Source organism: Actinia tenebrosa, unplaced genomic scaffold, assembly GCF_029948245.1.
Source record: "Actinia tenebrosa isolate PJP-AT-01 unplaced genomic scaffold, QUT_ActTen_1.0 PGA_scaffold11__36_contigs__length_13525064, whole genome shotgun sequence".
In the NCBI taxonomy this organism is placed as follows: domain Eukaryota; kingdom Metazoa; phylum Cnidaria; class Anthozoa; order Actiniaria; family Actiniidae; genus Actinia; species Actinia tenebrosa.
The window spans coordinates 8,074,574-8,087,880 of NW_028292571.1; the positions used below are offsets into that span (position 1 = coordinate 8,074,574).

General features: G+C 40.4%; 2 protein-coding genes across 2 annotated transcripts; both read left to right on the forward strand.

The window, feature by feature from the left end:
* The first annotated feature begins 7,867 nt into the window (after window positions 1–7,867).
* LOC148912456 (uncharacterized) lies at window positions 7,868–8,536 on the forward strand. Its single transcript, XM_089027172.1, has one exon. It carries the CDS (start codon window positions 7,868–7,870, stop codon window positions 8,534–8,536), a length of 669 nt encoding a protein of 222 aa, XP_088883298.1.
* On the forward strand, window positions 8,211–9,606 carry LOC148912457 (uncharacterized). Its single transcript, XM_089027594.1, has one exon. It carries the CDS (start codon window positions 8,568–8,570, stop codon window positions 9,486–9,488), a length of 921 nt encoding a protein of 306 aa, XP_088883720.1. The 5' UTR covers window positions 8,211–8,567; the 3' UTR covers window positions 9,489–9,606.
* The last annotated feature ends 3,701 nt before the right edge of the window (window positions 9,607–13,307 follow it).

Genomic DNA, 13,307 nt, shown 5'->3' on the forward strand with positions numbered 1-13,307 from the left:
CCTTTTGCCCATGGGCGTCTTCGCTGTTTTTTAGCGCTTATTCGAGGTGACTGAAACCATCCTGATTGAAATCTTTTTCCGATTCGTTTACATCACTTGTTAAGTTAATGTTTAATTCGTCCATGAAGAACCATGAACTATTAATCATTTTACTATATTTTGAAGGCATTCTCTCGTCGGGAACTAAACATTTTTCGCGCGCACGCATCGAGTCACTAACAACCTGAGCAGCAATAAGGGATCGCATGTTAAAAATCGCTCAGGCCTTGCGCGCGCACTAAAATCATTTCGTCTCCACGAACTTTCATGGTTTCTCCCAGACCCATTAATGGGAGATGTGCTCTCTTACTTAGATATTCTCATTGGTATAAATCTATCGATCGATGTTCTTAACGATACTTTATTACAACATTATAAAGTATACTGTAATTTAAAGCTCTTATGATTATAATGCTTATATAAGTCTATATCAGTTTGGCGATAGTCATTTCTTAAATTACAATTATAGCAGATCCATATCTTATTGTCTAAATCTTCTTTTGTTCTTAATTAAACAAGGAAGGTGAGAAATTCGGGATAAAATCGCATGCGCAGTGGAATCGATTCTTAACTATGAAAATGCTTATTGCCCTATTTCCACTATGACGTCACTGCTTGTTTATGTGGGGGATAGAATCGCCAAATCAGAATAGAAAATTCACAAAATTTGCTCGTAGCGAAACAGTTTTAAGGTGACTGCTACTTTTGGAAATTGATTTAAGCTAATTTTAAAACTTCGATTTCCGAATTGAAATTTAATGCTGATTCTAAATCTGGAAAAGAAAAATAGGGTGTCCCGAGCTCGTTTCGAGATAATCAGTATTTAATGGGAGCATACGCACGAGCTTTTTTTTTTTAGTTTATGCAATTGAATACTATCTTGTATGACGTATATTTCGATTCAAGGGAATCTCAAACAGATATTTCCTATCTTATTACCAACGCCAAATTTCTATAATTTACTGTGTTACGACGACTACTTCTACTCCTACCCACTGCATTGACACTTGCAAAGAGGAGTGCAGTCTAGCCAGCCTTCACACATTTACATCTGGGTTACTGCTACTTCATGCACACTTTAGTAATTCCTGGCAATCCGTTGACACCTCTGCAATGGTCATTTAAACAGGCGTCCACACGTCGTCAATCTTGTACCAGCCAAATTGATAAGGAGAAGGAATATCCTGGTTGATTATGTCACTCGTCCAGATACCTTCCTGGAGGATAACTCTCTTAATATGCTGCAATGGTGGCATTCTAGAGACAAAAAGGCATTACATCGGTTATATTTCTAAGTTATATTATTTTAAACTGTCTTACCTGAGTAGTAGGAGTATTGCCTATTGCTCTGTTGGTCTAAAAAACAGATCCATTCTCAAATCATTGATGGAGCTGAAGGGGCTCCACTTATCGTACATGACGACAGTCATTCTTTCAAGCTTATGGAAGTGCCTCCCCCGGTACCCAAGCCTGCCAGGGCAGACCGTTTGCCTTTTCCACAGAATGCAGATGTAGTGTCGCAGCCGGTAATAGCGTAGAAATGCGTTATTCATTGAACACTGAAGATAACGTCACCACTCTTGTCAGAACTGTGGATACAGATGTCGTGGTGATTCTTGTTGGGAAGTTCCATGACATGAAATCCGTCAATTCAGACGTGGATATCTGGTAGCCTTTGGAATGGGAAGAAACTTCAAGTTCTTAGCATTAACAGGATTTGTGCTTCCCTTGGTGAACAGAAGTCGCGCTCCCTCCCTGTTTTCCACGCTATTACCGGCTGCGACACTACGTCTTCATTCTATGGAAGGCAAACGGTCTGCCTGTCAGGCTTGGGTACCCGCACTTGGGTACTTTGTAACGACAATGTGACACCAACTTTGGAGTTCCTTGCTATACATCTATTTCAGCAGCTGACCTCAGATTCAATCCACTTCTATGAGCTTGAAAGAATGACTGTCGTCATGTACGATAAGTCAAGCCCCTTGAGCTCCATCAATGTGAGAATGGATCTATTTTTTAGACACAACAGAGCAATTGGCAATATTACTACTACCCAGGTAAGACAATTTAAAATAATATAATTAGAAATATAACCGTTGTTAATGCCCAACGTTTTTGTCTCTAGAAGGCACTATTGCAGTATATTAAGAGAGCTTCAGTAAGTTATCCTCCATGCAGGTATCTGGACGAGTGACATAGGCAACCAGGATATTCCTTCTCCTGATCAATTTGGCTGGCTATTTACTAAAGTGTGCATGTAAGTAGCAGTAACCCAGATGTAAATGTGTGAAGGCTGGCCTAGATTGCACTCCTCTTTGCAAGTGTCAATGCAATGGGAGTAACACATTAATGAAAGAAATTTGGCGTTTGTGTAAGCTATGAATATCTGTTTGAGATTCCCTTGAATCGGAGATACATGTCATACAAGATAGTATTCAATTGCATAAACTATAGGTATGAAAGCTTAAAAGTATCGAAAATGGGGAAATATGTAAAAATCGCCATACGTTTAGAAGAAAATGGGTATTTTTTTGTCTATATCTTGGATGACCGAGTTGAGGACTGGGTACCAGCTTGATAAGTATTTATTTGAAAACTCGCCATTATTTCGATGTTTGAAATATATTTACTAATGGAAATGATAATAGGCAAACAGTACTAGCTATTTGGAATCAAAAATATGAATTTTGAAAAGGATATCGGCCAAAAACCACATTTTAAGATATTGACCACAGGAGGCCCATAACTGACTTTTTTCAGAAAATTAAAGTCCAATTAACATGGAATCCTGAAGAGATTGAAATGGGCAACCGGTCCTAATATTGCTTACCATATTCTAATCTACATTTATGCAAATTTTGGTGCTTTTGTCCGCTGTGTATAGATCTGACCAAAATTTTGCACTTAGCAACCTGACTATATGTACTAAAAATATTCTGAGCGTTTGCTGGCTATTCTACTTCTCTTCATGGATTGATACGGGTTTTAGAACAATTTTCGGTGAATCTGCGTTGATTTGACCTCCTGCGACGACCATGATCCTTTGCGTTTAACAATAGATTGTTTTGATGTGAAGACATAAAGAAATTGGGCAATTCAAAAACATTTACAAAGGGAAACTGACAAAGAAATATTTTTTGCATTTTTCATCAATAAATCAGTTTCTTATTCATATATAGTTGAACTGAGTGTAAACTTTATTTTTCACATATTTTGTCATTCTTGATTACTGGGTTTTTCCCCCTAATGAAAACAGATGAAAATTGGTAAAATCAACGTGTTGGTAAAATCAAATCTCAAAATGTAGTAAGCTTTTAAGGTTCTGGAACAATAGTTGAGGCTAATATAAAGTCAGTGGCTATTTGAACAGTAACCAAAGTCTGACTTGCAATTTCTATTTGCATGGATATTTAAATAGTGTGAGATGTTTGGAGGATTTTGGTTCTCCTCACTTAGAAAAAAAAATTTGCAGGCCAGATTCGAAACCGGCACCCTTGGCACTAAATGTTATTAGTTATCAATTGACACGGTTTTCTTTGTTATTCATAAGGCTTTATTTTTATTACAACCCTCATAAACAATGGACAAACTTAAAGCCCGGGGAGGGAATTGAAATGCAGCAGGGAAGAGCGGGGCTGATATGAATTAATCTGATTGGCTCATTATGAATCGAAGGTCAATATATAGTTATAAACCCGGTTTATAACTATATATTGACCTTGAATTTATAATGAGCCAATCAGATTAATTCATATCAGCCCAGCTCTTCCCTGCTGCCTGACGAGTAAACTATCTGGGGAATAATACTATTCTACAGAACTAATCTAATTAATGTTTACATTCAAAAAAACTATAGAGATATGTTTTCTAAACATTACATTATCAAATCGTTGCTAGTGCTCATAGTTTATGTGTTAAAGTTTACAACACAGTTTTTAAAATAATAATTCTTACAAACTGGGTTTTGCTCATCCTTTTCACTACATTTCTTCTTGTTTTCCTGGCCGCCATTATCGAGATCTTCATTAGGTCTTTTTGCCGTAGATGTTACCTCCACTGTCAAAGCACTTGGAAATCGCTGTCTTGACACTTACACTTGGCCTTTGGTATTTTTGAAGGCTTCTTTCATCTCTATGCCCGGTTCGTTCCAACTCCATTGCCATACAGCCACATGTGATTACGAAACCCTAAAATCTATGGTTTTCTATTATCATCCGCACTTTTGTTTAATTAGCATCATAGATTTCCAGAACTTTAAAACTATGTGCCACATTACCTCTGTAGGGACTAGAGGGCATTAGTAAATCCCTTTATAATCAACTCACATTGTTCATGCTCTATAGACAACAAGGGAAATATAAAAACTAAGCGGAAAATGTTTACCCCTTTTGTATACATTCTAAACTTCCAACTGAACCACGAATATTTTTTAAAATTCTTTTTATTTTCATTATCTTAAAAGTCTAACATCAGAATATTATAGAAAACCTTCTTAATTGATAACTAAAATAGTTAGTTACCTCGAATGTCGGCAATAAGCCATATACATCCCTCGGGCCTGCGGCCCTCGGGATGTATATGGCTCATTACCTCCGTTCTCGGTAACTAACTCTTACTTACAATACCTATCCCAACCCCACTACTAAACCTAACCACTCAGTCACGAAATGGCTGGGATGCTTTCCGATTTTTGTCATATTTAAAGCAATATCAAAATATTTAAATATCCGTATGAATAGAAATTGCAAGTCAGGTACCCTTACCATACGAATAGCCACTGTGACGAACACTCGAACACTCGAGTCATCCAATCAGAAGCCAATTTCTAACCAAATATTTTGTGCAATTCCAGAGTCTCTTGTGTCATTTTTGTCATTAAAGTTTTTAAAAATTTACAATATAAAGTGCATCAATTAAGTGTATCAACAGCTACTTTGTCAATGAACGATGTTTTTGTTTTATTTCTATAAATTATTGAAAGCTTGCACTTTGTGCCACAGTTTTGCATACTATGTTTTAATATGTCTCTCTGTCATGGGTAGCATAGGTGGCGTTCGCGTCTAACGCGTTGTCTTTCACCGCTGTGGGTCAAACGGGTCGGGTCTCTGGTTCGAGCCCTACGGTCGCCACATGTGAATTGAGTTTGTTTGATGTGTTGTTCTCTCCTATCCTAAGAGGGTTTTCTCCAGGTTCTCCGATTTCCATCTCTCTGTAAAAATCAACATGTGAGTTGAGCGTTGTGTGCATAGAATATTAAATGTAGTGAGCGAAAAGTGTCCCCAATTAGTGCGAAAGCGCTAGAACCCTCTGTAAAAACCACCGGAATCTACAGAAAAGAAAATATATAGTCCTTCAATGAAGCCAAGAAGTCGTGGAAGGCAATGTGCAGCCTTAAATTGTTATAATTACGAGTATAATGCTGACGGATCAAGATCGAGCTTACGCTTCTTCACGGTTCCCACCGTGATTTGTGAAAATCATTTCCAAGAAAGCGATATGACCAAATCTTATGGAGGAGAAGTCAGATTGAAAGCAGGTACAATAAGTGAAATTTAGCTCGAAGGATGATCTGTAAGCTTACATTATGGAGCTTCAAATTTTGTTCTGACAGTCTTTCTAATACTCACAAACCGTAGGCATATAATTTTGGAAATCATTTATTTCTAAAATTTCTGCTCAGATATTGATAGCGTGTTAAACGAAGTATTCTTTACAGGGGCAGAACCTTCCAAAAATATTCCTGGCATGAAAACTCTCCCTCCAAAAAGAAAGCTTCCGGCAGTCCGTATTGATCTCCCGACCAAGAAAAGAAAAAAAGACTGCTTCTAAAGTCTCAAAACAACATATCGGTAGGTCAGACCTGCAACAGGTCATCGAAGAGTCCATCCTGGCTTCTGAACAAATAGTTGTCAAGGAATCAGTCGAGGAGACACACACTGAGGTATATTCACTTGAATCAGAAACCTGTGGCATGGCAGACAAGTGTGATATTTTTTCTCTATTGATAAGTTGAACACCGTAAATATGTACGCAAAGAATAGACATAGTATAGAAGTAATAAATTATGCGTTCGGTGTGTATATAATGAAGTAGAGAGAATAAGAGAAAAATATCAAATGCCCTTGGCAGGATTCGAACCCACGTCTTCGGTATTCTAGTCCGATGTGTTAACCATTACACTACTTCTTTGCGTACATATTTACGGTGTTCAACTTATCTATAGAGAAAAAATATCGTCCAGAAAAAATTTGAAAATGTCCAAAATTTGGATTTGAATGGAAGACATCCAAGGTAAATTTCATACAAAATCTTGAATTTCATACAAAATATAGAACGGGATTTCTTTTTTATTTCTGTATAAAACGTTATGAGTTTTATCTTGGTAACAACGTTTACAAAAATATGTTTTTATAACAAATGAGGATTTATAACTTTTATAAGGTCAAATAAATACTTCGTTTTTCTCAAAATCGGCTTCATAGAATTTTTTTGGACTCATATATTATGCCCACATATTTGGTTTATAAGATACAATATTTGGTTTATGTAGGTAACGTTCAGATTTTGAGAAATTATGTGACAACTAAAAAGGGCAGCATATCAAAATAAGGTCAATAAAAAACCGGATCTTGTTAAAACTTATATGAAAATAAATTTTCATTTATTAACTATGTCTCTGGAAAAAATAATGATTGCAGTCCTTCTGCAACGGGAGATACAGCGAATTTAGTTCAGGTGGTTGTGAGTTTTGGAAACTGGAATGAGCATCCTTAAGCTTTAGGCAGTGCCTAAATTTATACATTAACATCTGTAGTTAATACTAACTATGTTAATACACACGCCATAGCGACTTAATTCGGTACTCCTACGGAGTATAATTAACGCTATAATTGTACTCCTCCCGACCAATCAGAGTCGAGTAATTTTGTTGAGTGTACTATATAATGTATGAAATAGTACTAATTAGTACTATTTAATGTTCACGGTTTTAGTGCGTGCACTCTAATTTAACAATTATTTGCCGAAGGCAAAGAGAATGTCGGGGAATAACCAAAACGAAGTTGAGGTTATTTTTCCCGATATTCACTGAGCCTGAGGTGAATAATAGACGACTTGCACTAAGATGTCACGTGATCAAATCCGCCATTGTGGCTGGCATTTTAATGTGGTTAAATAAAATATTTAAGCAAAGTTAGACTTGAACTAAGTTGCCTGTTATCGCAAGTATCTGTCATCAAAAGGCTATAGCTTCGCGGCCATCTGATAAGCAAATTAATGTCTCACTCAATGAGATGAATGATGAACAGATGGTATCTGGGGACGAAGCTTGCATCGGGTGCTATCCAATTTCGCTAACGCCACGTGCTATCCGATTTCGCTAACGCTATGCGCTATCTCATATCGCTAACGCTAGCTTACGCAGTTTGTACGCTACACCAACGCTATGAGAGACTATGATTGGCTGCGGCGTTATTAGGACAATTAAGCCGTCTTCTAGCTGTCTCTGTAGGTCCCTTTGTATGCTATCGCAACAGCATTTCAAGCTTTACGTCGGGACCCTCTTACGCGTTTATTTTGCTAATTTTTCGTTCTTTTCGAGTCCCGTGTTATCGCCAGAGTGGGTCCTCCCCCTCCCATAGCATATACTTTACTCTCGATATATTATGTTTATGTGCATGTAATTTTACCCCGTCTAAGTTCCTATCTAGGGTAATTAGCTTTACTCGTCGTTTATCGCCTCACGTATCTCTTTTTAAGTCGTGTGAGCAGTTTGGAACATCTGCCGGTCACTATTATTTTCACGGTCGTATTGTATCTTCTTTCAGCTATGCTTAACCTCCCGTTGGTATCTGACGTCACGCCCCTTAGTGTTGAGTGGTTTTCCCAAGAGTTGCTATCACACCCAGACCAGATTGAAGTGGCTTATGTTTTAAGTGGGATTCGATATGGTTTCAAAGTTGGATTCCAAAGTCAACTCAGCTCTTTAAGATCGGCCAAGAGTAACAAGGAAACCGCTATCCACAACCCTCAGGTGATTGATTCGTATCTGCAAAACGAGGTCAGGTCGAACAGGGTCGCGGGCCCCTTCTCCGAACCTCCCCTTCCTGACCTGCACGTCAGCAGCTTTGGGGTGATACCTAAGCGTGGCCAGCCTGGACAATGGAGGCTCATAGTCGACCTTTCATCTCCCAGGGGACTTAGCGTGAACGATGGTATCGACCGCGAGGCTTTTACCCTTCAGTATGTCAGGGTTGATCAAATCATTCGGATGATCTCTAGCCTTGGTACCGGAGCACTGATGGCAAAGTTCGACGTCGAATCGGCCTACCGTAATATTCCGGTTCATCCTTCTGACAGGTACCTTCTCGGTATGAAGTGGCGCGGAAAGTATTACGTTGACTTAGCGTTACCTTTTGGTCTTCGATCAGCCCCGTTTATTTTCAATGCGGTAGCCTCGATGATAGAGTGGATTTTGGTGAACAATTACCAAAGTTAGCAATCTCGTTCATTATCTTGATGATTTTATCATGGCGGGCCCTCCTAACACTGACGCCTGCGCAGTTAACCTAGCTAAGTCACGTCAAGTATGCCGCACTCTAGGTGTTCCGCTACATCCCGACAAATGCATAGGCCCTGATACTACCCTGGTTGTTTTAGGCATCGAATTGGACTCAGTGAACCAAATTGCTCGTTTGCCAGCAGATAAGTTATGCAACCTTAAACTATTGATTGCTACCTGGCGGTCGCGACGCTGGTGTAATAGACATCACCTAGAATCGTTGATTGGCCACCTCCACCACGCAGTGAAGGTGGTGTGGCCTGGTCGCACGTTTATACGGCGCATGATTGACCTGCTAGGCTGTTTCCGCAAGCGAGACCATCCTATACGTCTGAATTGCGAGTTCCATCGCGACTTAGACTGGTGGCACCAGTTCCTCTCTACGTGGCACGGGGTTTCTTTTTGGCTGTATCCTGGTATCCCAGTCGTAGGCGATACCCAGGTGGTATCGGACGCCTCAGGAGCAATTGGTTATGGAGCTTTTCTGGACCAAGCGTGGTTCAACGGTGTCTGGTTGGAGAAGCAGGGTTCTCAATCTATTGCATATAAGGAACTCTTTCCGATCGTTCTAGCCGCGCATGTGTGGGGCCATCGGTGGTCCAAAAAGCATGTCATCTTTCGTTCCGACAACGAGGCTGTGGTGTTCATGCTGAACGGCAGGACTTCTAAAGTCCCCGACCTGATGCGGCTGTTGCGCAGTCTGTTGCTAGCGGCAGCGCGCTTTAACTTTTCCTTTTCGTCGCTCCACATACCCGGCGTCCACAATGCAATCGCTGATGCCTTATCCCGTTTTCGTTGGCAGGAGTTCAGGCGTTTGGCTCCTTCAGCACACCGATCCCCAACTCCAATTCCGCATCAGCTTCTTCTCAACTTGACCAGTCCACTCTAAAGAAACAGTGTCAGGAATTCCTCCTAAATGGCCTGGCTCCCACCACACGTCGCACTTACGCGTCTGCTCAGCGTAAATTTATTGATTTTTGCCATCAGCTTGGCAAAGTTCCTGTCTTACCTGCAGATGAGAGAACTTTATGTCTTTTTGTAACGTTTCTGGCACAGTCGCTTCAGCATCGGTCTATTAAAGTCTACCTGTCAGCGGTTCGGGCCCTTCACATCGAGCAGGGTCACGCAGATCCATTGGTAAATTGTCCGCGGCTGCATCAAGTCTTTCGGGGCATTAAACGTTCCCAAGGGTCCCAGTTTTCACAGCGTCTACCGATTACCGACGCTCTCATGCTCACCATTTTCAAGGCCCTGGATATTGACTCGTTTGACCATGCCATGTTTTGGTCGTCATGTACGCTCGCATACTTTGGTTTCCTGCGATCGGCAGAGTTTACGGTCTCCAGCTTGGCCAGTTTCGACCCCACCATTCACCTGCAGGTCTCGGACTTGTCGTTTGATAATTTGGACCGACCATCGTGCTTACGGGTATGGATCAAAGCATCCAAAACCGATCCTTTCCGCGCAGGGTGCTATGTTCACATTGGTTGTGGCGTCTCCCCACTGTGTGCGGTGACTGCAATGTCCGCTTTTCTGCATAAAAGAGGAAATGCTTCAGGTCCACTATTCTTATTAAAGAATGGCCAACCATTGTCTCGAGAGTTGCTGACGTCGTGGCTGAGGGATATTTTCGCTGGTGCGGGAGTGACTGGTAATTTTTCCAGCCATAGCTTCAGGATTGGAGCCGCCACAGTTGCAGCGCGCAATGGTGTTCCAGATCACATGATCCAAACCCTTGGCAGATGGACTAGTAACGCTTATCAAAGTTATATCCGGATACCTACAGAATCCTTAGCCTCGATCTCGCGCTATCTTTCTCAAGCTTAATTTCCTGGAGTGACCTTAGTTTGGGTTGGTGCTTGGATCATTGTGGTGGGAGGCCCTTCTTCCTGTTCCTCCTCTCCAAGCACCTTGGAGAATCATTTGGAGGTGACAGGGTTGCCATAGTTACCGCTGACCTCCGCCGAGTTCCCGAGGCTCCTCCCACCCAAGCACCAACGCCAAGCTCATCTACGTGTGATGAGTTTAAATGTGGTTAAATAAAATATTTAAGCAAAGTTAGACTTGAACTAAGTTGCCTGTTATCGCAAGTATCTGTCATCAAAAGGCTATAGCTTCGCGGCCATCTGATAAGCAAATTAATGTCTCACGCAATGAGATGAATGATGAACAGATGGTATCTGGGGACGAAGCTTGCATCGGGTGCTATCCAATTTCGCTAACGCCACGTGCTATCCGATTTCGCTAACGCTATGCGCTATCTCATATCGCTAACGCTAGCTTACGCAGTTTGTACGCTACACCAACGCTATTTGTTTTCCCACCCACCCTCCACTAAGGTAAGTATAGGTAAGTATTCCACTGCCAAGTCAGTGTGACGGTGCTAGGTGGGAGGTGACAGGGTTGCCATAGTTACCGCTGACCTCCGCCGAGTTCCCGAGGCTCCTCCCACCCAAGCACCAACGCCAAGCTCATCTACGTGTGATGAGTTTAAATATGCTGTTATAATGGATTCTTTCAAAAAACCTTTCAGAATTTCTCAAGGAATTCCTCTAAACACATTTTCTCGTCAAATTGAATAAAGTTTGGTTTGTCAACTGCGTGAAGCTTGCTTTGTCACTGCCGATCTCTTGTGTATCCATGACATCACTACAATTTGACCAATCAAGATTCGCATGCTAAAATAGCTCAGACTAGCGCGCGGAGCTAAAAATAGATTTTCAAGAAACTTTCATGGGTCACCTTTCTCCTTTAGCGATGACAACCTTTCTTAAATGAAATAGGTGTATAGATATGTTTTTTCATGGATATGCTCTCTTACTTCATATTCCCTTGCTTTATACTTACACTGCATGGATATTTATAAACCTTTCGATGTACTTCTTCTCCATTCTTCGTCTCAGCCTTCTGTGCAGGATCATTTAAATAGTCCATAATCTTATGAGACTCATTGGACATTTTCATTTTAACTACCTCCGATGACATTCGAGCTCAAAGTGCAGGTATTGAGCCCACTTCTCTGATTCCGTGGAAATGGCACACTAGATTTTCCATGAGACTAAGAAAATTGCTCCTATACGACAAACCAATCTCCTTTGCCACTTTTTCTTTCTTGGCGAAGTTGACCGACAAGGTCAATAGCATCGTATCCAGATTCATAATGGAAATACATTTCTTATCTATAAAAGCGATATAAGAAAGTTAATTAAAATGATTTCGTTGTGGCTGAATATCACTGACAATTTAAAAAAATTGACGCTCGATGAGCGCATGTGGCTACTGCAGATTTACATAACTGGAGTTTAGTTCATTTATTTTTATTGGAATGCTTTAACAACATGTTGTTACGGGTTTGCTGAGGAAGCAAGTGTAATCTATATATTTTCGTCCGCGTTGGGGGGTATACCCAGGATTTTCTCCGAGGTATGCACTGCAATTCAGCTTCATTGATCTTCTTTTGTCTTATAATTTAGTTTCTCACTAAATTACTTATGTCGTGTTTTTCTATGACAACGTTTTTGCAAGTAGGTATACAGTCAATTCAAAAAATGTTGTCGTCGACCAACTCAAGCCTACGCGACTGGACCGAAAGGAACTCTGGGTAGCAATCATTGAAGCCGAGTTGACTCCATTATTTTATCTGACTAGTTATGCCTGGTTTACAGCACGAGCCTTCGTAGGCGAGCGGGAAGAGTTGAAGGAGACGTTTTTTTAATGCCTTCGTATTTTCGTATTTGTGAACTGAATCATAACTACTTGGTTTTTCTTTCCCTAAACCCAAAGACATGCAATTGATGGATTGTTTCTCGCCATTATTATCTTATTACTAGCGACAACAATGAAATCAGAACGAATATTTAACCGCTTCAGGGATTTTTACCCATATTCCTTTCGGTCCAGTCGCGTAGGCTTGAGCCGGTCGACGACAACGTTTTTGAATTGACTGTATATATTTATTGATTTCCCTCCTCTTTTCTGGAACGCATGTGCGTAATGGCATACGTATACAACTAGGTACACTACTGTGGTTGTTGTTTTCATATTATGGCTCGCCCTGGCACTAGTTTCCTGTCTTTGTGTTTGGTAGTTTTAGGCCGGGCTGGGAGCTGAATGTTTTGGAGGGAGACGTCAAAAGACCTGTTTTTAGTGTTCTCAAGTCTCGTTGAAAATGTCCAAATGTTATTTTCTGTTTGTTGTGGTCGCTACATCAATTTTTTTTTTTTTTTTTTTTTTTTTGAGCGGGCAGAGTGTAATAGTGCCAGCTTTATATTGAGAAACCTGTAGAATGTAGAACGAAGCAGACCATTTAACGTATATACACAATTTATTAAAGTAAGAAGTAGTTCAAGGTATTTTACAACTTCTTTCTTTGTTAATGAGGGGTTATCAGGTTGCGTGACATTTTAAAATTTAATCCAATATAACGAAAAATAATATTCGAAAAGAACATTGCCACAATTAGTAAAAGAGGCTCAATTATCCTCCGAAGAGGCTCAATTATCCTCCAAAGAGGCTCAATCATCCTCCGAAGAGGCTTTTGCTTTCCCAATAAATGATTTTTTATCTGCATACAAAACTCATTGTCTGTGATCAGCCAGGTTTGTCTTCGCTGTCATGCCTTGTAATTTCGGCGTAAAAATCGGCCTAAAATTTGAGTAACACTTGCAAAACCTTTCATTTAATAGTACAGAAAAACCAAATGGAACTT